Source organism: Rhizoctonia solani, chromosome 4 (assembly GCF_016906535.1).
Source record: "Rhizoctonia solani chromosome 4, complete sequence".
Classification (NCBI taxonomy): Eukaryota; Fungi; Basidiomycota; class Agaricomycetes; order Cantharellales; family Ceratobasidiaceae; genus Rhizoctonia; species Rhizoctonia solani.
In genome coordinates, this window is record NC_057373.1 from 171,854 (window position 1) to 193,332 (window position 21,479).

Sequence of the window (21,479 nt, forward strand, 5' to 3'; positions counted from 1 at the left end):
TGCTGCTTAACTGTGACTAGGCCGAATTACTAAATGTGTGAAATATCACCTATTATTGTCCGTGGTATCCGATATCACCCCTGTATGACTGCCGGTTTTTGGTTAGACAAAAATGGGGTTGGCTTGGCGTCACATACTAGCCGCTCGCACAAAGAGTCACAGGGTCGACACCTGATATCGTTCAGTTGAAACCGCCCTGAAAATCCTCTTGATCTTCGGAGGTGGGGTAGAGAAGACTCCGGGGTCGAACGATCGGACAAGGTCATCTAATCACAGAGTGACGCTATAGCGTCAGACTTGTTGGCATCTGGGCCGTCCACTATGCTAGACCCGCTTTGTCAGAATCAAGCAATAACGTACAACATAATATTTATTTATACTAATACATGATAGAGATATAGCAGTGGCGATATGTTACTTGGTCACTGTCCCGAGACTCTATAGTAGGCTTCCCTGAGGTCAGACCATACAGCGGGTCGCCTTTCGGCGCGTGTCCGAGCCCATATATCCTCAAGCACTCGCATATGGTCGTTTGCAGCAGTTCCCCGCGTCGCCCATTGTTGGACATTTAATATCCTTTGGCGGATGGTGTCTCGGTCCTGCTCCTCAATAGTGGCGACCCCGGCCTATAAAGTCGTTATAAGGTATTCAGGGATATATCTCAAAAGAGGGAGACGTACAATGATTATTGGAGCTATTAAACAGTCGGGGTGTCGTCCTGGCTTTAGTCCCCTGATAAGCCGCATGAAGCCCGTGTGAGTATGCACCACACGAGGATCACTGGCATTCGACTTGCACAAAAACTAAAACGTTTCGATAGTATTGGGCACAAGCGAATGGTGCAGATCGCTATGTACTCACCATGTAAAGATAGATTAGGACCACAAATCTCCAACACTCTAGTACTGCCATTCTTCGGATTCGTAGCAATGGGTCTCCAAAATGATCAATAGCAAGCTTGATTTGAGGTAAGTTTGTTTCGATCCAGGCAACGAGTTCCAAGTTGTCGGAATCAGGTCTTTGGGATAGCGAGTAAATCCAGGCAAAGAGCATGATAAACTGATCCGGAACTCCATAAAGCCATTGCAAACCGCAACTATCTTGCATCCGGTACATCTGGTCGCATAGTTCAAGTGAAAACGGCACCTCGAATTGAAAATACAAGGGCCGGCCGGTAGCCACATTGCTAAGAATTTCAAGATACCCGAAATGTCGAAGGTTGAGGTTAGGACTCAGCATGATGTTCGCAAGGTTAACCGGCTGTCCTTCTGGTTCCGGACACGCACGCCGAAAAACGGCCGCGGTGTTGCATACCAACTGAAAACACTCGGACGTAGATAGCGTGTGTGTGTGAAGTGACAGTATCTAGCGTCCTTGACCTATGAGTCAAATGGAAAAAAGAAGATCCAGATCGATACATCCGCACCTCAAGTACGTTATCCAAAACGCGGATGGCATTTTGTTGATCCAGTTCCGGCACAGGAGAAGGTGGTGATTCTATGAACCGGGAGGCATCCATCTGTGCAGTCAACGCCAAGCGTCTAAGCATTGTCGCTCCACTCCTACCCATCGTCAAGTTTTTTGCATACATGCTCATTATATTCGCCAGGAGAATTGTCCGCACCCGCGAATTCTCGAAAGCAAACTGTTCGATGATCTGTTCTCGCATGATATATGCCATCTTCCGAGGTTCAAAAACACTAGCAATAGCCCACTCGGAATCTAAGCACAACGATAATTCATCTTTCCCAATCAAGACGCCAAATCAATCTTGAGAACTTACAACATTGCAATACAAATGACAGAGTGTTATCCTTGACATTTTTGTCCATAGTGAGAGGCCTGCATAGAATAGCATGAACACCTTCAAGGTCACCAGTCCCTTCTTCATCTTCGTCATCCTCGGGTTCGAGTTCTAGCTCCGCTACAATATGCATACTTGGGCCAGATGTAACAGGGATCGTGCCATACACCTGAGGAGCGTCGGTCGGCACCCGAACAACACCCAGTGGGTTGTTCGAAGAATGTAAACCGCGGCCGATGGGGATTGGTTGCGTGTCGAATGAGATATCATAGGGAAGGGACCTAGTGGGATCTCGAGCCAAGGCTTGGTTGAGGTTGATGCTGGTGTCGTTACCCCGCATGTCGTGGGAAACAGAGTAATTTGAGTTGGCGGCATAAGAAAGAATGGCCGAGGGACCAGGGTCGGGGAGTGAAGAGCCGATCGGGATGGTTTCAGCTGTTACAATATCAGAATTGTAACTATTTTGAGCAGCCGGTTTTGTCCTTTTCACCCGATGCTTTTCGCTGTGCGAATATTCGACGTAGTCGTAGCTGCAAGGCCTACCAGCTGATAGACATCGTAAGCATCGAGGTTTGGTTTCGTCGCATTTCTTTCGCCTGTGTGTAGGTCAAAATCAAGCCATACAGTAAATAAGAGCAATCACTTACCTAGATTTGCATGCAACACAACCAGTTGTGGATCTCTGGGACTTGGTCATCTCTGTAGTGGATCAGGCGAGGTCAGGCGAGGTCTCCCATAGCCCTACAAAGACATATATGTAAACTGTCGTGGGCCTCAGCAGCACCCGATATATATGATTCCATACGTCTTGGCTGTTTGCGGCGTGATGGGGGTGGTTGGGGTTTATTACCTTGGCGTCACGTGTGGGGTGTTCATACAGGGTCTCGGCGCTCAACACCGAGCCTATCTCTCGGTAACGATCAAACCATGAGGAATTAGAACCTTGGGATGAAACGGTCTTTCCATCTGTTTGTGTAAGGCACTGGTTGGTATGGCTACTCTGTCTCTAGTCCACGAAAAGGTACAGGTGGTGTTTGATAGAGCAAAAAAGTGTCAGCGTGAGTATTATTTACACGCATAAGCTGCCGGTATCCCAAGGTGGGCTATCCTCATATCTGACCACGAGCCCTCCCCCATGCTTCGTGCCTTGTATTCTTAGTACTTCCGAACAGCATCTGCTCTTGGATGTCGGAGGTTTTTTGACGAGGCGTCTCAAGTCCCATTCTTGGACTACAACGATTTCAATCTAAAGATGCTGCCGCTGACTGAAATGAATTTGAGATATTTTTAGAATGGTGAATTATTCTTGAAACGCCCTTGTGAGTATGTGCTGCTTCTAATTGGTAATCATTTGCACGGACTTTGCGCGAAAGAATGAGAAAACCCCCATATGTTTGATTTAAAGCTGGGGGGTTGAGAAGCAATGTACATGTGAATTGATAGGTACGTACCTAAATATATACGAGAACTATACATCCCCAACATTCCATGCCCCATAACTGCGCTTGTGCCTAATTATCGGTTTCCAGAATGGTCGATGGAAAAGTTAATCTCTGGTACAATATCTTCCATCAATATCGATGCCTTCGCCATATTATCATAAGCCCTGCGGTGATTCACATGCACCATTTGAAATCCGATATCGTTCAAAGGCTTAGTGGCCACCATCAAACTGACTCTCTCAATCAACCACTGAAATACAATAAATCGGCGCGGACTTTTTGATATAGTCTTGTACTCGGTCATGAACACGTTTGGAGTGGATTTGAATGAACTATGGGACACCTTTATTTGGATTTATCTATATTTTATGTATCTCTGTCCTTAGTTACAAACAGAGTCCCAATTCAACGGCACTAACGGAATAACTATAGTAATCCAGACAATGCACGAATGCTGATCAACTAAAGCAACACCAACCTCTCATCAATTTTTTGACAACAGCTTGGTGCTTACATTTCGATAATGGCCGAACACGCAGCCCCAAGGTCGCTCCACACTGTGGGTCTATGCATGGTGCGAAGCCAAACATGTCTCAATATCATTACGAGGTCGTTCCCCACCGTCCCATGCTTCGTACATTCAGCAACACCCCAAAGACGGGCCAGGATCATTTTTCGGTCTATGGCTGCGGAAGTTGCGATTCCCATCTGCGGAAGCCGTCAGGAACACAGTAGCAAGGAGCTCGGTAGCTGACAAAAGCTTACTATAGTCATCGGGAAAACCAAGAAAGAGTCAGGATTTCTGAGAGGCTTGATTCCCTTCAAAGTCCTAATAAATCTCTTTTGAACTCGTACGACCCGCGAGTCACTAGAATCTGCTCCACAGAGGCCCTACAACGCCCAGAGCTGAACTGAAAAGGCCAGACTACGGGATTCGGTAAATGCCACTCACCATGTAAAGATACACATACGCTGCTAGTTTCCACGATTCTTGCACCATCATTCTGGCCATGTTTAATGTTGGATCGGTGTTGGCGCTAGAAGGAAGAATAGATGTGCAGGCTCCGATATCATCTTCGAGCTCCTTGGCGACCTCTTTGTCTATGCAACTTCCGAAATCTTCAAGCAACGTATTCATCTTGGCCAAGACTAGCATTATCCGGTTAGGTATGCCATATAGCCATCGCAGTCCCGGCCCTTGGTCCAACTTGATCAATTCTTCGATTTGGGGCGAAATAAAAGTCAGATCGTATCGAAAGAACATTGGCCGGTGGGTCAAACAGCTTTGAAGTATATCGAGCGTCGCATAGTACTGAATGTTAATGTTCGGTGTAATGAGGAGTCTTGGGAAATTAACCAACTCCTGATCATGCTCAGGACATGCGCGCCGAAATATCGGCGCATATAAGCGCATTGTGTGTAAAACGTTTGCCAGAGACCCAACTCTCCACATGGCGCAAAGCAACTAATAACCTATTAGTACTTAGCTAGGTAAGAAGCTTGGGACTCAAATACCTCATGACTCGCATCCATCACTTCCAACGCTACCTCCCTCGTCAAATTGTCGCATGTTCGCGCATACGTAACACCACCAATTAACTGTTTTTGCAGAGTCATATAATCCGTCAAATCGTAGTCCGTGGTGGACGATATAGCCAATGACATGTTAGAAATCAAAAGCGTTCGTTGCCGAGCTCCTTGTTCATAAGAGCGGCTCTGGAAAACATAGTCTCGAATACTCGAAAGAATCTCAGTGGGCGCAAACACAAAGCGGATCACCCCAGCTGCGACTACAAACATAAAACAGGTTGTAAATACCGAGATAAATCATCACAAAGGGTACGGGCTCACTGGAATGCAGGACAAATGGTATACTGTTGCTCGCCACCTCCCGGTCTAAAGATAATGCGTCGAAAAGACTAGCCTGGATGCCTTCCGGATCTTCACAATAGAAGTCGGAACCTGATCGGAGGATGTCAGGTCGTATTTGCAATTGAAAATCGCATGATGGATTTGGTTCCCCAGTAGAGTCCTGGCCACCCGTATCGGTGATAGCCCTGGGGCTTTGTGAAGTCAGAGGTTGGGTGAAAGTGTGGCTACATATCGTGCTGTCGGTTACTAGATGGGTAGGAGCTGCTGACCCACAGAATGGTCCGGCAATTTCAGCCGGTGGGGTAGGTAACTGCCGTGTCAATCTAGTAGTTTGTCTATTTCAAGATATAGAAGTCTCTTCGGCCACGAATATAATCATAAAAATGTATCCTTACCGAGAGGGACCAGACCAGTGGGCAGAATAGCTAGTTTCTAAAGGTCGCGGCGCTAAGAGGCCAACAGATGTCGTTGCGTCTCTAACTTTATTGCAGCTCGAGTCCATATTACTTGGGGCGTCCCTTATCGAATGAAAAACTGTGCGACTATGGTATGCCATACGACCGCCAGTGTTGATTGCCTCGATACCTCTCGCACTGTTTTTCAGTCGAGGGATCCTTCTTCGACATTCGAGGCCTTCCTCAGCACACCGTCGACACCCGGCCGGACCCCACGTACGATCGCATCCTATTTTCCTGCACATACACCGACACTAAACCAGTTAATCATCCCGAAGAAACGAATACACCATACCTAGCCTTGCAAGTCCCACAATCAGGGTTACTTGGGAACGACATGGGAGGTGACCAGCGCCGATTCAGTCCGACTTCGAGTTGGGGGTTTTCATGTCGGATGGTGCTGGACACACACACCGATCAAGCTTTGGAAACCCACGTGTTTGCATTCCTTGGTTGCCGATCGCACCAAACCGGTTGTTTTACGTACGAGGCGCCGATGTATCTGAATTTTGGTCTCGTCGGTCTGTGTGATCCCCGACAACCCTAAGGAACTCGAGCGCCGCCTCTGGTGGGTGGCAAAGATCTTGCTCGGATCGGCGATTGGTATATTTGTCTTGACACCTTATAGTTGGTTCTGGCCGATGGCCGACCAAGGTCTTCACCGCCAGAGGCGGCGCTCGAGTCCAAATTTAAACAGAGCTTGATACACGCTAGAATTGCCTAGAAATCTCGGATAGTTATTGGCCTTGGATGTAGGTCTTCGATAGAATATACATGAAAGGTACGATCGTGGTAGCACACTTTCAAAAAGCCACGCGGTCATTGACAAATGAAAGATCGAATTGGTGCTGAAAGCTAGAGCAAATAAAAAGTGCGGCGAGATCCAAGCAAAAAAGTAAAACCCATAGACAAACAAAACTATTACAACCTTAGCCGCCCCATCCTAGAAGTAGTTGGGGACCAGCAAGCTTGTATAATCCTAATAAGTTAACACTCAAAACCCGAATAAAATATACCCTCTCGATCACACCCCGACCACTCTCGAATACGCCATTCGAAAGTCGGCCCATACGGCAGGTCTCTCCTGAGTTCGAAGCCAAACGTCCCTCAACATCATCACCATGTCATTTCCGACTGTTCCAGGTTTGGCGCACTCCGGTACTCCCCAAAAACGATTGAGGAGAGCGGCTTGATCCTTGGGTGAGGAAGTAGTAATACCCAACTATACGAGAATCAATGAGACGACAGCTATTGATGAATAGGAAAGGACTAACGATCGCCATCGGGAAAACCAAAAACGTATCCGGGTTTCGACCAGGTTTGATACCCTTCAATGCTCTGATAAACCTCTTCCGAACTTGAACGACCCGCGCGTCACTTGAATCCGCCCCACATAAACCCTAAAATTCGCCCAGTTTCACTAAAGTTAAGCTATAAGATTCGGCGCATCTTACTTACCATGTAGAGATACACGTACGCTGCTAGTTTCCACGACTCTTGCACCATCACCCTTCCCATATTTAGTATGGGTTCCGTATCGGTATCTGAAGGAAGAAGGGGTGTGCAAGCCCCAATATCGTCCTCGAGTAACTTGACTTTGTCTTGGCCCACCAAGTTTCCGAAATCCTCGAATAGGTTATTCATTTGGGCGAAGATCAACATCAGACGGTTTGGTATGCCATATCGCCACCATAATCCCAGTCTATGGTCCGAATTGATAAGCTGCTCCACTTGGGGAGACGGTTGATCCAGGTCGTATCGAAAGAACATGGGACGTTGGGTCAAAAAGCTTTGCAATATATCAAGCGCCGCATAGTACTGAAGGTTGAGGTTTGTCATTATGAGCAATCTTGGAAAATTAACCAGCTCCTGGGTGGATTCCGGACAAGCGCATCGGAATATGGGCGCATACAATTGCATTGTGGACAGGATGTTCGCGAGAGATCCGACTCTCCACATGGTTGAAAGAAGCTGTTCCTTCGTCAGTCGCTCACTATTTTAGGAAGGTGCAGCTTACCAACCTCATGACTGGTCTCCATCACCCTCAGCGCTACTTCCCTGTTCAAGTCCTGGCACTTTCGTGCGTACACAACACTGCTTATCAATTGTTCTTGCAAAGCGACGTAATGTGTTAAATCATAGTCGGTAGTGCTTGATATCGCCAATGCCATGTTGGCAATTAAGAGCATTCGTTGTCGAGCTTCCTGTCCAAGAGCACGACTTCGGGATACAAAAGTGCGAATGTTTGAGACAATCAAGGTTGGAGCAAAAACAAAACGGACGGCAGCGGCGGTGACTGTGAACACAAAGTGAGTTATAAATTGGTCACCGCAAAGCCAAGATATGACCTACTAGAATGCACAACAAATGGAAGGGTATTACTCTCTACTTCCCGGTCTAATGAGAGCGTAACAAAGAGGCTTGCACGGATATTTTCAGGATCGTCGACGTCATAATTAAGAGGTGACCCTGGTCGACAGATGGCAGAACCTGCTTGTAATTGAAAATCACCTGCCGACCCCGCACGCGAGCCGCGTTCCTTCCTCGTATTAGCGCTGAATCCCGGGCTTTCCGGTGTCAGAGGTTGAACTACAGTACTGTCGTGTATTGGGCTACACACGATCGACAGTTGGATGGGAATTGTTGATTCTCGGGGGGAATCAATGGTTTCGGCGGGGGGAGTGGGTGCCTGTCGAATAGGAACCACGGTCTGTCTCGATGAAAACGCGCCGGTCCCTTGAGTAGAAGAAATATACGGTTGTTCATGAGCGAGAGACCCATACGAATGTTGGCTAATATCGTGTATTTGGGAAATATGAATGCTGGGGGTGGTAGAAGCGTGTCCGCGCGATCGGGAGGTAGAAGGACCCACGGGCGCTATTGTGCAAGTAACTACATCCCGGCTCGGACCCGGATTGATTGGCGTGCTGGTGGTCAAAGCAAAGACAGCACAGTCGTGATGTGCCGCACGGCCGGTATTAGTTGCTCCAACTTCTCTTACACTGTTTTTCAGCCGAGGGATCCTTCTTCGACAGTCAAGCCCATCTTCAGCGCATCGTCGACACCCAGCTGGCCCCCACGTACTGTCACATATCTTGTTCCTGTACACAGTTTTCAAGCTAGTCAGTCCACAGAAAGAACGGGCCTCACCTCGCTTTACAAGTCCCGCAACCAGAGTTACTTGAAAGCGACATGGGAGTTGACTGGCGGGATGCGTGTGCCGCGTCGACGTGTTCACCAGTGCTGAAAGAACTAATTAAAGCACACAAGCACACGTGATTATATTTACCGGAACACCGCTTTATCCGGCTTGAGAGTAGGAATGAGCAAAAGATTAAAAATCAACTTCTATTTTACGTACGAGACGTCAATCAGCGTTGTGGCGTGCTAAGGTATGAGTTCTCGACGATCTTCACGAATCCTAATCGCCCAGTCAATTTTCAAATGCACAATAAACTTCGTACGTCGATGAATCGATTCCTTTCCGAGTGAGCCTATAATTAACCCAGACGGCTCTCAGAGGTGTGGGTATGTCGAAACAAAGACAGGTCGCTCTAATTGCACTAATAATAGTAAACGAGTTCTTAGCAATCAGTTCAACAAACTAATGCTAGAAATAGGAACAATCGAGGCGTAAGTGTTATAATGAGGTTTGGGAGTGAACAAAAGGTGATAAAACGAATAGACCAATGGCACATTCTGTCCGAACCATAATCGAGGGCCTGCACCGTCCAAGGGCGGCACTACAAATCCCCAAATGAACCCAGGGCCTGCCAAGATCATACCCCTACAACCCTCAAACATGCAGCCCTAAGGTCGGCCCATACGGCCGGTCTCTCCGTCGTCTGTGTCCAAATGTCGTTCAGCATCCTTACCATATCATTTGCCATCGTCCCTTGTTTCTTGCATTCGGCAACACCCCACAAGCGAGAGAGAATCGCAGATCGGTCCTTGGGAGAAGGACTTGCAAGCCCGATCTGCCCCAAGTTAGGTCAGTGGTGGAGCGAACAGAAGAGCAGAAGCGATAAACAAGCTCACAATAAGCAGGGGTGGGATGAGGAATAAATCGGAGTTTCTTCGAGGTTTGATACCCCCAAGAAGCAACATACATTTAGTTTGGATCTTTACCACCCTTTCATCGGTACAGTCGGCCCCGCACAAACCCTGTATCGTTTGTCCGTTGAATTGTCTCACAACTTGATACGAATGGCGTACCATGAGCAAGTAAATATGTGCAGCATACTTCCATACTTCCTGTACTGTGATTCTTCCAATCATCAAATCCGGGTTCAGTTCACTTTCGGGCGCGATAATGGCCTCGCACTTGTCGATATCAGCCTCAAGCTCTTCCACCTGTCCGGAGTTCAGAGTGACTGCTTGCTCCAGCATGGTGTTAAACTTGGCCAAAACCACTGTCAATCGATCAGGTAGGCCGTGCGACCAACGCAGACCAGGACCATAGTCGGAGTCAATGAGGCCCTCGACTTCAGAGGAGTAAAAGTCCAAGTCATATCGAAAGAACATTGGGCGGCGAGTGATGGCGCCAAGTAGGACGTCAAGAGTCGCAAAGTACTTGAGATCAATCTCAGGGGCCATCAGGATTCGCGGGAGGTTGGCGAGTTCTTTGCTTGATTCCGAACAAGCGCGGCGAAATACGGGAGCGTACATATCCATCATGTTCAGAACAGTAATGAGGGACCCGACTTTACAAGTAATACACGTTAGCTATACATTTTCAGTGCTATAGTAGAGTCCATAACCATGAATTAATCGCTTACCACATGGAAAATATTCATAACTTCTATTGCTGCTTGTCTTGTCAAACTATCCTGCTTCAGTGATAATCGTGCTGCTTGTAAACGGTTCGACGCATATTGATATAGCCTAATAAAAGTCGTCAAGTCGTAGTTTGTGGATTTGGACACGACAGCCATGGTATCGGCAACCAAGACCACCCGTTCATGAGTTTCTTCTTCGGGCCAGTGTCTCTGAGACATTGCTTCTCGAAGTACGAAAGCTATCCGAGCAGGCTCAAAAACAAAAATCCTAGCCCATGCGGCAACTAGCGATGTGCCATTATAAATTTGGGCACACAAGGAGAATATGTGACCTACACGATTGTATTGCAAACGGCAGCGCGTTGCTCTTGGCTTTACGACTTGGTGCTAAAAACTTTGTAAGAACTTCTTGAAAGTTCTTGAGTTCCTCATTCTCGTCCTCATTCTGGAGGACACAAGACCAAGCATCATTCTCGCTGGAAGAGGTATAAGTATGCCCAGGCGAAGCGGGGTGCCGTTTAAGTCCAGCTGGAGCAGCAGTAATATATTCAGCCAGGGAATCAGAAACGTATTGTGCCCTGCCAGGAATTCGTCCCCGGGGAGCATAAGCCGGAAGATAAGAATTGGCATGTTGTTGAGGAACGGGAGCACCTCGAGTAGTCGGCCAGTTGACGAGTGCGGGAAGAAAACCTTCCGTCGATTGAAAAGTTACATCTGTTGTCGAAGAATAGTCCAGTGCTAGGATAAAGAGCCAGTCAGTTCATTGAGGTCAGAATTATCTGAAGCCCTTTGGAAATCCATACCTATTTGATAACTATCTTCTCTAATGGTATCGTATGGTGCTTGATATCGTTCGCACTTGATACCAACTTGAGCACATTGTAGACATCCAGTCGAAGCCCTGATTCCATCACATGTCTTCCCTCTGCAAGCATAGTAGTGAGTCAGCAGACGACTGCAGGCAAGTACTAGTTGTACTTGCTTTGCTTCACAGTTTATACAACTAACAGAGTCCGGGTGGAACATAAGGGACAAATATCTTCAACAAGTTGCTCATCCATGTGCAGTCCAGCCTTAGATGGGTCGCGTGACGAGCACGTGTTAGAATGATATTAGAATTGGTCAATTTTCAAATGCGCGATAAACTTGGTTAACAAATCAATTCCTTTGCAAATGAGCCTGTAGTTAACCCAGACGCCTCTCAGAGGCGTGGACATGTCAAAAGAAAGATAAGTTGCTCCAATTGTACCAATGATAGTAAACGAGTTCTTAACAATCAATTCAACCAACTAATGCTACAAATAGGAGCAATCAAAGCATAAATGTTATAATGGGGTTTAACAGGGGGAAAGAGCGAGAAAACGAACAGACCGATAGCACATTCTCTCCGAACCGCGATCGAGGGCCTGCACCACCCGGGCGCGGCGCCGCAAATCCCCAAATGAACCCAGGGCTCGCCAAGATCATACCCCCACAACCCTCAAACATGCAGCCCTAAGGTCGGCCCATACGGCCGGTCTCTCCGTCGTCTGTGTCCAAATGTCGTTGAGTATCCTCACCATATCGTTTGCCATTGTCCCTTGTTTCTTGCATTCGGCAACACCCCACAAGCGAGAGAGAATCACAGATCGGTCCTTGGGAGAAGGACTTGCAAGCCCGATCTGCCCCAAGTTAGGTCAGTGGTGGAACGAAGAGAATAGCAGAAGCAATAAACAAGCTCACAACAAGCAGAGGTGGAATGAGGAATGAGTCGGGGTTTCTCCGAGGTTTGATACCTCCAAGAAGCAACATACATTTAGTTTGGATCTTTACCACCCTTTCATCGGTACAGTCGGCTCCGCACAAACCCTGCATCATCTATCATTTGGACTATCTTGCAAGCTTAAGCGAATGACGTACCATATATAAATAGATACGTGCAGCATATTTCCATACCTCCTGTACTGCGATTCTTCCGATCATCAAATCCTGGTTCAGTACACTTTCAGGCGTGATAATGACCTGACACTTGTCGATCTCGGCCTCGAGCTCTTCCACCTGTTCGGAGCTTATGCCAATTGCCTGCTCCAGTATAGTGCTGAACCCGGACAAAACCACTGTCAATCGATCAGGTAGGCCGTGCGACCAACGCAGGCCAGGTCCATGACTGGAGTTGATAAGGTCTTCGACTTCAGAGGAGTAAAAGTCCAAGTCATATCGAAAGAACATCGGGCGGTGAGTGATGAGGCTAAGTAGGACGTCAAGAGTCACAAAGTACTTAAGTTCAATTTCAGGGGCCATGAGGATTCTTGGAAGGTTGGCGAGTTCTTTGCTTGACTCCGGACAAGCGCAACGAAATACGGGAGCGTACATATTCATCATTTTCAAAACCATGACGAGAGACCCGACTTTACAGGTAACCGATATCAACTGCACATTGGTCAGTGCTGTATTCAAGCTCACAAGCCTGAATTGGTTGCTTACCCCGGGAAAAATAGTCATAGCATCCATCGCCAGCTGCCTTGTTAACTCATTCTGCTCTAATGCTAATTGTGCTGCTCGTAAGCGACTTGTCGCATGTTTATACAGCCTAATGAAACTCTCCAAGTTGTAGTTTGTGGACTTGGAAATGGCCCCCATAACGTCAGCGATCATAAGCATCCGCTCATAAGCTTTTTCTTCGGACCAATGTCTCTGGGCCACCGCGTCTCGAAGGGTGAGAGTTATCCGAGCAGGTTCAAAAATAAAAACCCTGGCCCATGAAGTAACTAATGGCACGTCGTCAGAAGGTTGAACAATTGAGGAAATTCTGGAACTTGCACGACTGTATTGCATATGGCAACGTTGCTCCTGACTCCATAACTCAGTGCTATCGTCCTTGTTACTGCCTCTTGGAAGTTCTCGAGCTCGTCATTTTCGTTATCACTCTCCGGATCGGCTATAGGTTCGCTAGCACTAGCATGAGACCAAACGTAGCTCCCGCCGGAATAGATGTAATACGTTCGTGTGAAGCAGAAAGTTCTGTAAAGCCAACTGGGGCAGTGGAGGTACACCCAAGTAGGGAATTAGACATGTATCTTGACCCAGCAGGAAACCGTCCTTTGCGAGCATAAGTTGAGGAAGACGCGTTGGCATACTGCTGAAGAACGGGAGCCCTTTGGAAATTCGGCCAGTTGGCGGATGAAGCAAGAGAACTTCCCGCTGGTTGATAGGTTGTAACTGGTGCCAAGGGGTAATCAAGTGCTAGAGCTACAATAGAATCATTCAATTCATTTAGACAGGAAAGGTCACAAGCCTTCGGGAAGCAATACCTGTTTGCTTACCTTCTCGAGTGGTATCCCATTGCACTTGATGTTCTTCGCACTCGACACCAACATGAGCGCAACTGATTCCATCACACGTTTCCTCTCTGCGAACACGATGGTGAGTTGGTAGGTAGTTATCGGACGATTAGTTATTACAGTTGTCTTGATTCACGGTTTATACAACTAAGGGAGTTGGGGCGGAACATAAGGGATAAACGTTTTCAACGAGTTGATCGGCCATGTACGTACACAACCCAGTCGTCGACGGGCCGCGTGGCGGCCACGTGACACGTGTCGACGACCACCATGACCGACAATCAGTGTTGGCAAATCCCATTCCCATGGGAAAACATGATTGGAAATTGCTGGGAGGGAATAGGGATTACATAAGTGGTTACCATGGGATACCATATGGGAGCCGATCCCGGCAAATGTTCGCCAAAAGCTGACAAAGCCCGAGTCCGGATCGGAGCAAACAAAGACCAAGTCAACCCCACCGCTGAGTACTGCTTTAGTCAGAATAATACCATATATGTTAGTTTCTACATGGTTCTTGAACAATCAAGGCGCGTTAGGGCGCATATATAACAACTGTTAGGATTCAAGTTCTAAAGTAACTTGCTTCCAACCTGCTGTGACAATGCCGGCATCACTCTGGCACTGGCAGTACTTCCAAACCGCCCACACAACCTTAAGTCCCCTGGTGACAGGGACCACTATAATGGTGGTATCTACGCAAACACCTGGTGTCGCACATGCATTGCATCATGTATCAGTGTTATGGAGCAGAAGATCAAAAGGCACTGGAGGAGGGCGTCATCTCCGAAGTTCGACCACAAAATGAACTTCTTCGTCAAGGTAAGCCCCTATATTTTTCATTTAATCTACTTTGCTCATGTTGGTTATTAGCACTTTCACTTGTTCGCCCTATCCCTGGTCGCAGAGAGGCGTTTGAGGCGCATATACGCAGCTGTGAACGAATCCCCCGGAGGCCAAGGATAGGTTGGCCTCAGAGCGCATGCGTACTCACTCCTTGACCCCAAATACTGAGAACCATAGCAAATTGTCACCGCATCCAGCCCCGGCCACAATCTACAACTTACTGTCAAAGGAGCAACAGGACGAGTTCAACTTTGACCTCTGTAAGTTGTGGATTGCAAATGGATTTGCCTGGCACGCAATCAACGCACCCGAAACATATAAATTTTTTCAAAAATGGCTACCTGGTGCAACATTACCCGATCGTCACAAACTGTCAGGGCCTATCCTTCGGACTCAGCTTGAGGCTGCAAATACCTCAATGCACAATGCAATTTCAGGTCGGTTAGCTACAGGCATGAGTGATGGATGGAAGAATGTTAGGCGTAATGCGTTGATCGCCTCTATGCTCTCAGTTGATTACAAGGTATGCTAGTTTAACCATTGCTGTCTTCTACAAAATATGCTGATACAATGTTTCAGACTTACACTGTTTGTGTGCACGATCTGTCAGCGCAACACAAGACAGCCGAGAACCACTTGAAGCTTGTACTTAGTGACATAGACAAGACCAAGAAGGAGCATAACGTCCGTGTTATTGCTTGGGTTTCTGATGCAGGAGGCGACTCACGAGCCATGCGAGTCCGACTTCACCGTTTACGCCCTCACATTTTGGTATTTGACTGCTGGGCACACCAGGTATGTGCATATGGCTAGTGTATGTGCTCAATTGAGGTCTAACTAGAGTGACCATAGATTAACCTTGTTGTTGGTGATATCATGAGCCTAACCTCACGGCTTGTTGACACCGCAGATGATGCAATCAATATCATCAAGTGGATGCTCAACCATTCGTACCTACTTGGACTCTTCCGTCAGGAGCAAGCCCGAGATGGCAGGAAGCCTCGCAGTCTTGCACTTCCTGTTCTCACTCGATGGACCTCACATCCTTTCGTTCCGTAGCTTATTGTCCGAGTCTCGATCACTTCGTGCTCTTGCTGCCCGTAATCCCGAAGAATTTCGAGCAAGTGCAGGGCGAACCCCCGAGTTGGTTCAGCAAGCCGAAACAGTTTTGAAAAACATTGACGATCCTGAATTTTGGCTTAGATTGAACGAGTGAGCATGATTCGATTGAATCTACTTAGATGTATGCTGAATATTATCTTGTTCCAGGCTTAAGCTGTATCTTGAACCGCTTGCAATTGCAGCAAATGTCTCCCAGGCTGCAACTACGAGGCTTGACCATATTCTGGTCGAGCTTGGCCGGTTGTACTACACATTCTCGAATCTCGGATTCAATCCAAAGATTCGCGAGTGCGTATTGGAGAGCCTGGAGCGTCGCTGGGGCAAGGCAGACCAAGATCCGTTTATCCTGGCTGTCTTCCTCAACCCTTTCATTCGAGCTCGCCTGTTTAGCCGAAAAAAACACCTCACTTAATCGATCAGCGCTCTACGGCATTGTCAAGCGTGTGTTTCGACGAGTCTTTTGTAAAGAAAACGACCTCGAATTGTACGAAGCGTTCCTCGATTACTACGACTCCCGGAACGAATTTCATCCAGATCGATGGGATTACGAAGAGCAGCGAGCAATGCACGAGCGAGCGGTAAGTGTAGATCAATTGGCATTGAGGCCTCTAAGTCTGACCATCTACTAATTTCTTGCATATACTCAGGGTAAGCCGCTCAATATGATTCATGTCTGGTCGGGGCTTCTTGCCTACGAAACACCAAACTCTGGACGTCACCAGTTAGCTCACTTGGCAATACACGTCTTGTCGATTGTTGCTAACTCGGCTGGCTGCGAGCGACTATTCAGCGAGATGGGACACATTCACACAAAGCGGCGTAATCGGCTGGGATACCAGAAGGTATTTGACACCGCGGTTGTGCGTATGGACCTCAAACGCAAGCACGCAGATGAGGGGAGGACACGTTCAAGGCTGAAGCGCCAGTTTGGCTCCCCAGCTCTCGATTCTGTGGTTTCGGGGGCTGGCGCCAAAAGAAATAACCAACCCGACGAGCTTGCAGAGTCTATTGGCGATGTCGATGCAATCGAAGAGGAGCTGGTTACTCCGAGCGTGCGTTCGCTCATAACGCAACTTCGTCAAGATGTACTCGATGACGAAGATCCATTAGATGACGAGCCCGATGAACCGCCCGTCGCTACGCTCCCGAAAAGGTTCGGTTATTTTTCGGCACTCAGTTTCCTATCCCACTACGTGATCTCTTCGACTACTCTCGTAACACTGAGTCTGAAGTGCATGGGCTGGATTTTTTCAAGTCCAACGGGCTTAATAACTTGGACGCAGAGCTTGAGCTCTATGGGTTAGTTACTCGGGACATACAAAAAGGCCTGGAGATTGATGATTCAACCGTATAATTACTTATTTTATACTTTTGTATTTTGATCCGAATTTGTGTATATACTTAATTTGGTTAATGTATCACGTGACTCTCCCATTGCTTCCCAACCATCCCATACCACGCCCCATTTACGTAATCCCAGTTCCCAACCACGTTCCCATTGGGATTTACCAACACTGCCGACAATCCTGGGCCTAAGGGCAAAGGAATCAGCTCGCGTTTTTCAGGCATCCTGCGTCGTTCTACTCGCTCTACTTCTGATCTTACCAGTATTCACGCACACGATATTAGTTCTGTATACCCGTCTGAGAGAAAAGCTATTAAAAAATCCAAAAACAACGGCTCCAATGACTCTATCTCTATGTGGTTCTGATGACTCCGACCAAAAACCCAGAAAAATTAGTAACGTCCAATCCACCATCCCCGCTGGATCCACCCAGGAAGCAGTTGCAGACGCAACATTAAACATTGAGTCCATCTCTGAATACTCCCGTACCCCTAGCCCTACCCGAGCATCACGCGTCGCAAGCCCAAAGGTCCAACTCATCCTGTCCACCAAAGACAAACCCCCAGTCATAATGGTCGTCAGCTCTTCCCAAGAGTCTGAACAGATTAGAGACGCAGGGGAAGGGTTCAAGAGACTGGCGGAACATACGTTGGACGATGATAGCGAAGTCGGCACACCCAAAAGTGTAGCCATGGAGCTGACAGAGGACACACGTCCAATGTCGGCCACCCCCAAATCTAACCGCATTAACAAGATTCGCAGAGAAACCCCCATGCACGACCTCACATGGAACCCGGAAGATCAACACTGGCTCGACCGACTCGAAGATGGAGCGTACCCTTGCGATGACGCGCTTCAATGCGCCCTCAAGTACTCCCAAATCACCGCTAAAGTCATCCGATCCATCATCAACAACAGAGTAACCCAAGACGACCACCAGCGAGCAAAACACAACAATCAAGTTCCTGAAAGAAATTGCAAAAATCAGCGAAAGTACCTTCGACCACGCAGACCGCACAGGTCACATACCCTCAATGCATACGGGAAAGAAGACCCATGAAACCTGAACCCACCATATCATTAGACGACAACGAAGAAATGGAAACAGACCACAAACCAGACTGGGACAACACCAAACCCGGGAAAGGATGGGGACAAACAATAGCCCACACACAACCCACCAACCCGTTTATCGACTTTGACCCAACCTCCGGACGTATCAACCCCAACCCAATCACACCCTCAATCCTGAACACCAACAACCCAATCCTCAACCAAATCCTCAAGAAACTCGAACAACTTGACAACATCAACACCAGGCTGAGCAGGCTCAAAGGCTCAAAGCCGCAGGCTAAGCCTGCACAAACGACCCAGCCAGCCCCGCCCCCAAACCCATTCAAAACTCAAGTAACCCAACAAGCGTCAGCTGGGCCAATGTCGCAGCCAAGGGTAACACCAAAGCCCCGGAAGTCAAAGCTTCCAACATTGCGTCCGCCCTCAAGAGGGACATTGCAAAACCCCCACCCGCACAGAGCAACAACAGGAACTTTGTCGTTTGCTTTAAAACCCTACCGGTCACCCAACCCAACCTGGAGAGCATCTTTGTGTCCATGCGCAAATGCCTAGACGCCGCAAACAGAACGCTTGGTAAAGGCAGACTCACCAGAGCCCGCTGGACACTCAAGGCAAGTCTACATCTTTCATTTTCTAATTCCGCATCCATCACGGCAATCAAAAACGCCATTCCTCTACTCATGGACAAGCTGAAAATGCCTGAGTACGAGTTCGGCCCCAAAGTCCCATGGAGTTGGCTGGTAGTCACCAACGTCCCCACTGGGATGGGAGGGCCTGCGCAACGCATGCGCAACCGAGACAAACTGTTGTAGACACACTCAATACCAGGGAATTTATTCCCATTTTCTCGGATTTAAACAAAGGCAAACAGACAACATTTTCGATCACGTGACGTTGGCGCTTATATCATACGCTAAGCGCCAAGCCACGTCCCCATCCGCGCTTACCTCAGCGTACGTAGCCACCTCCACCTGATGACATCACTATGACACGTCAGTGACACGTATGCATGAGTAAGGCCAACTGCGGAACGGGGTTCTTATTTGATACAGTATTGGCTTTTGTGTATTTGTAATTAGCTCTACCTTGTAATATATAAGGAGGCCAACCAACCATGGTAACACCCAGGTCAATTACCTCTTGTCGCATTCCACTCAGTGTACAAGGGCCCTACAGCCCAGTAATTACTTAGTCCAGCTACTCAGATAATCCACACCGCCTTAAGCGGCTTTGTCATTGTACTTAGATAGCTCGTCACCGCCTTAAGCGGTCTTGTTGTTGTAGGATAGTTGCTCGTTGCCGTAGATAGGTTCGTCGTCACCTTAAGTGACTTCCTCATTGTACACCGCGGCCGCAAGCGCCATCCTCCTTGACGCCCTAACGGACGTCTAGGACACTAGGTAATCGACCTTACGTCGGTTGCAAACCGTTCTGTACCCCAACCACTTAGATCCAACAAACGAGAGAGCCTCCTGTACTAGTACAAGGGAAATCAGGTGATTGGACTTGCCTTTTGCTGTTAATAATCAAACCAGCGTTGGTCCCACCTAGTACCAAATTACTACAAGGCAGACAGGTCTTAATTGTCCGCATACCCCTGGTCACTGCACCCTCTACCTGCAACCTTAGACAGTTGATCCACCCGCTTGCAGAAAACCTGCTCCACATCACGCCCGCTCACGGCTGCTGATTGGTTGAAAGGACTGTCCAACGCTAGGTCGGTTGAGACAAAGGTTTAGCGTTCAAGTAGTAAAAGCAACCCATAAGTCCTGTTATAGGCACCCTTGGCTACATAGCCCCCACTTCCCCCACATCGCCCATCATTACCTCCCGCACTCCCTCTTGCGCTTCCTCCCGCGCCTCCCAGCGCACTACTTCTCACCAAGGCCGTTCCTTCCCCATGAAATGGCAACCCGTTCCCGGAGCACCGCTCGTCCCCCGTCCCCTCTTGATCAAGGAGAGTTGGGACCCGCTATTTTGGCAACCGCTGATGAGCCAACAAGCCTTGAACCCAAGGTCTATGGGGAAATCTCCCTCAGCCACGCAATCTCCCTCCTCCTGGGATTGCAAAACCAAGTCTTCCGGCTTGAACAGGAACTCAAGGAACAAAAAGAAGCCACAAAAGAAGCCCAAGACTGGATGGGAGCAGTCAACCAAGCCCTCACTTGCATTGAGGCTAGGGGTGGAACCCCACACACACCAGAAGACCGGAAACCTCCGGCAATCAAGGCCACGCCCAGGCCCCTACCCAAAACCGACCCTCTTCCAGCGCCTAGCGCGCCCCTTGTTGCCTGGGCTAACCCCACAAAGGCTCCCCCCGTCTTTGCACAACCAATGCCCGTCCAAGCTCCCCCGCAAGTCCATACTCCCCCTGCACCTACGCCTATCCAGCTCCAATCCCCCAAGTCCCACAACCAGTGGCCCCTGTAGCCACTTATCAAGCCCCGGTCAAGGTGGACCACCCTGACGCCTACACGGGGAAAATTGGGAATGAGTCACAACAATGGCTCACAAGAATGATGGCATGGGTCCGCCTTAACCAGCGCATGTTCCCAACAGACCAGGAGGTACTTTTGTTCCTCCTAATGAACATGAAGGACACAGCAGGAGCATGGGCACATCCCCACCTTGACCAACTAGGGTCCCACAGGGCCATCATCCAAACGGTGGAGGATTTCAGGAGGGAATTCCTGGCTGCATTTGGGAACCCGGACGCTACAAGGGCCGCGGAGCGGCAAATTACCCACCTCACTCAGACAGGCACCTGTGCTGAGTATATCACAAAGTTCAGGACCATTGCCATGGACCTGGACTGGAACAACGCCGCCCTCCGTGGGCAGTTTGCACGTGGCCTCCACTGGGAGGTCAGCCGCCTCATTGCCACTCAAGAGCGGCGCCCAACCACCCTCCTGGAGCTGCAGAACGCGGCTCTGGTCATTGACAACGCCCTCCGCAAGGAGCGTGCCAGCCACCCGCCTAAGGGTAGTAAGTCTGGAACTTCCTCCACCCCCAATAGGGGGGCAAGTACCGGCCAACAGGCCACAAGACCAGGACACCTCTCTAGCAATCCTAATTTTGTCTCCGAGGAGGAGCAGAACCGCCGCCGGGCCAAAGGCCTATGCATCAAGTGTGGCAAGACAGGCCACAAGTTTGCGGAATGCCGCACTGGCTGGAAAGCCACGCCTAAGGAGGAAGGCGTCAAAAAAGAAGCCGCCAAGATTGGCGAAGAGTCTGGAACCAAATTGGGAAAAGACTAAGGGTACCTGCTGCCGCGCGCAAGGACCCCAAGGACTCTGGGCTTGTTGAAATCTGTAATATATCAAATAGTAACAATAGAATATCCCCACTCTTCACGATTTCAATTAAGCCAGAGAAACAAGCGGAACATTTAGAAGTCCTGATAGACTCAGGCGCAACATCT

At 48.5% G+C, this 21,479-nt stretch overlaps 5 protein-coding genes across 5 annotated transcripts; 3 read left to right on the top strand and 2 right to left on the bottom strand.

Moving 5' to 3' along the window:
* Positions 1 to 422: 422 nt before the first annotated feature.
* Positions 423 to 2,501, bottom strand: RhiXN_00046 (Fungal specific transcription factor domain; the record flags this gene model as incomplete). The annotated part of the gene is made up of 6 exons (XM_043319865.1): positions 423 to 626; positions 681 to 803; positions 862 to 1,365; positions 1,427 to 1,722; positions 1,784 to 2,400; positions 2,452 to 2,501. 6 exons carry the CDS (start codon positions 2,499 to 2,501, stop codon positions 423 to 425), a joined length of 1,794 nt encoding a protein of 597 aa, XP_043178877.1.
* Positions 2,502 to 3,756: 1,255 nt separating this feature from the next.
* On the bottom strand, positions 3,757 to 13,943 carry RhiXN_00047 (Fungal specific transcription factor domain; the record flags this gene model as incomplete). The annotated part of the gene is made up of 28 exons (XM_043319866.1): positions 3,757 to 3,954; positions 4,012 to 4,137; positions 4,199 to 4,711; positions 4,762 to 5,036; positions 5,098 to 5,303; positions 6,623 to 6,795; positions 6,848 to 6,973; positions 7,032 to 7,391; positions 7,486 to 7,544; positions 7,591 to 7,869; positions 7,926 to 8,674; positions 8,724 to 8,816; positions 8,863 to 8,921; positions 9,449 to 9,550; positions 9,612 to 9,737; positions 9,789 to 10,298; positions 10,352 to 10,635; positions 10,688 to 11,089; positions 11,155 to 11,276; positions 11,723 to 11,757; positions 11,821 to 12,012; positions 12,074 to 12,199; positions 12,251 to 12,760; positions 12,815 to 13,098; positions 13,194 to 13,351; positions 13,414 to 13,579; positions 13,654 to 13,739; positions 13,885 to 13,943. 28 exons carry the CDS (start codon positions 13,941 to 13,943, stop codon positions 3,757 to 3,759), a joined length of 6,378 nt encoding a protein of 2,125 aa, XP_043178878.1.
* A 459-nt stretch (positions 13,944 to 14,402) lies between these two features.
* Positions 14,403 to 18,870, top strand: RhiXN_00048 (uncharacterized protein; the record flags this gene model as incomplete). The annotated part of the gene is made up of 14 exons (XM_043319867.1): positions 14,403 to 14,493; positions 14,545 to 14,637; positions 14,715 to 14,777; positions 14,955 to 15,040; positions 15,097 to 15,312; positions 15,370 to 15,449; positions 15,493 to 15,729; positions 15,787 to 15,991; positions 16,080 to 16,217; positions 16,287 to 16,853; positions 17,120 to 17,340; positions 17,372 to 17,977; positions 18,034 to 18,391; positions 18,433 to 18,870. The coding sequence occupies 14 exons, from the start codon at positions 14,403 to 14,405 to the stop codon at positions 18,868 to 18,870; spliced, it is 3,399 nt and encodes a 1,132-aa protein (XP_043178879.1).
* Positions 18,871 to 19,963: 1,093 nt separating this feature from the next.
* On the top strand, positions 19,964 to 20,488 carry RhiXN_00049 (uncharacterized protein; the record flags this gene model as incomplete). Its single annotated transcript, XM_043319868.1, has 1 exon — positions 19,964 to 20,488. The coding sequence occupies one exon, from the start codon at positions 19,964 to 19,966 to the stop codon at positions 20,486 to 20,488; it is 525 nt and encodes a 174-aa protein (XP_043178880.1).
* Positions 20,489 to 20,574: 86 nt separating this feature from the next.
* Positions 20,575 to 21,315, top strand: RhiXN_00050 (Retrotransposon-derived protein PEG10; the record flags this gene model as incomplete). The annotated part of the gene is made up of 1 exon (XM_043319869.1): positions 20,575 to 21,315. One exon carries the CDS (start codon positions 20,575 to 20,577, stop codon positions 21,313 to 21,315), a length of 741 nt encoding a protein of 246 aa, XP_043178881.1.
* Between the last annotated feature and the right edge of the window lie 164 nt (positions 21,316 to 21,479).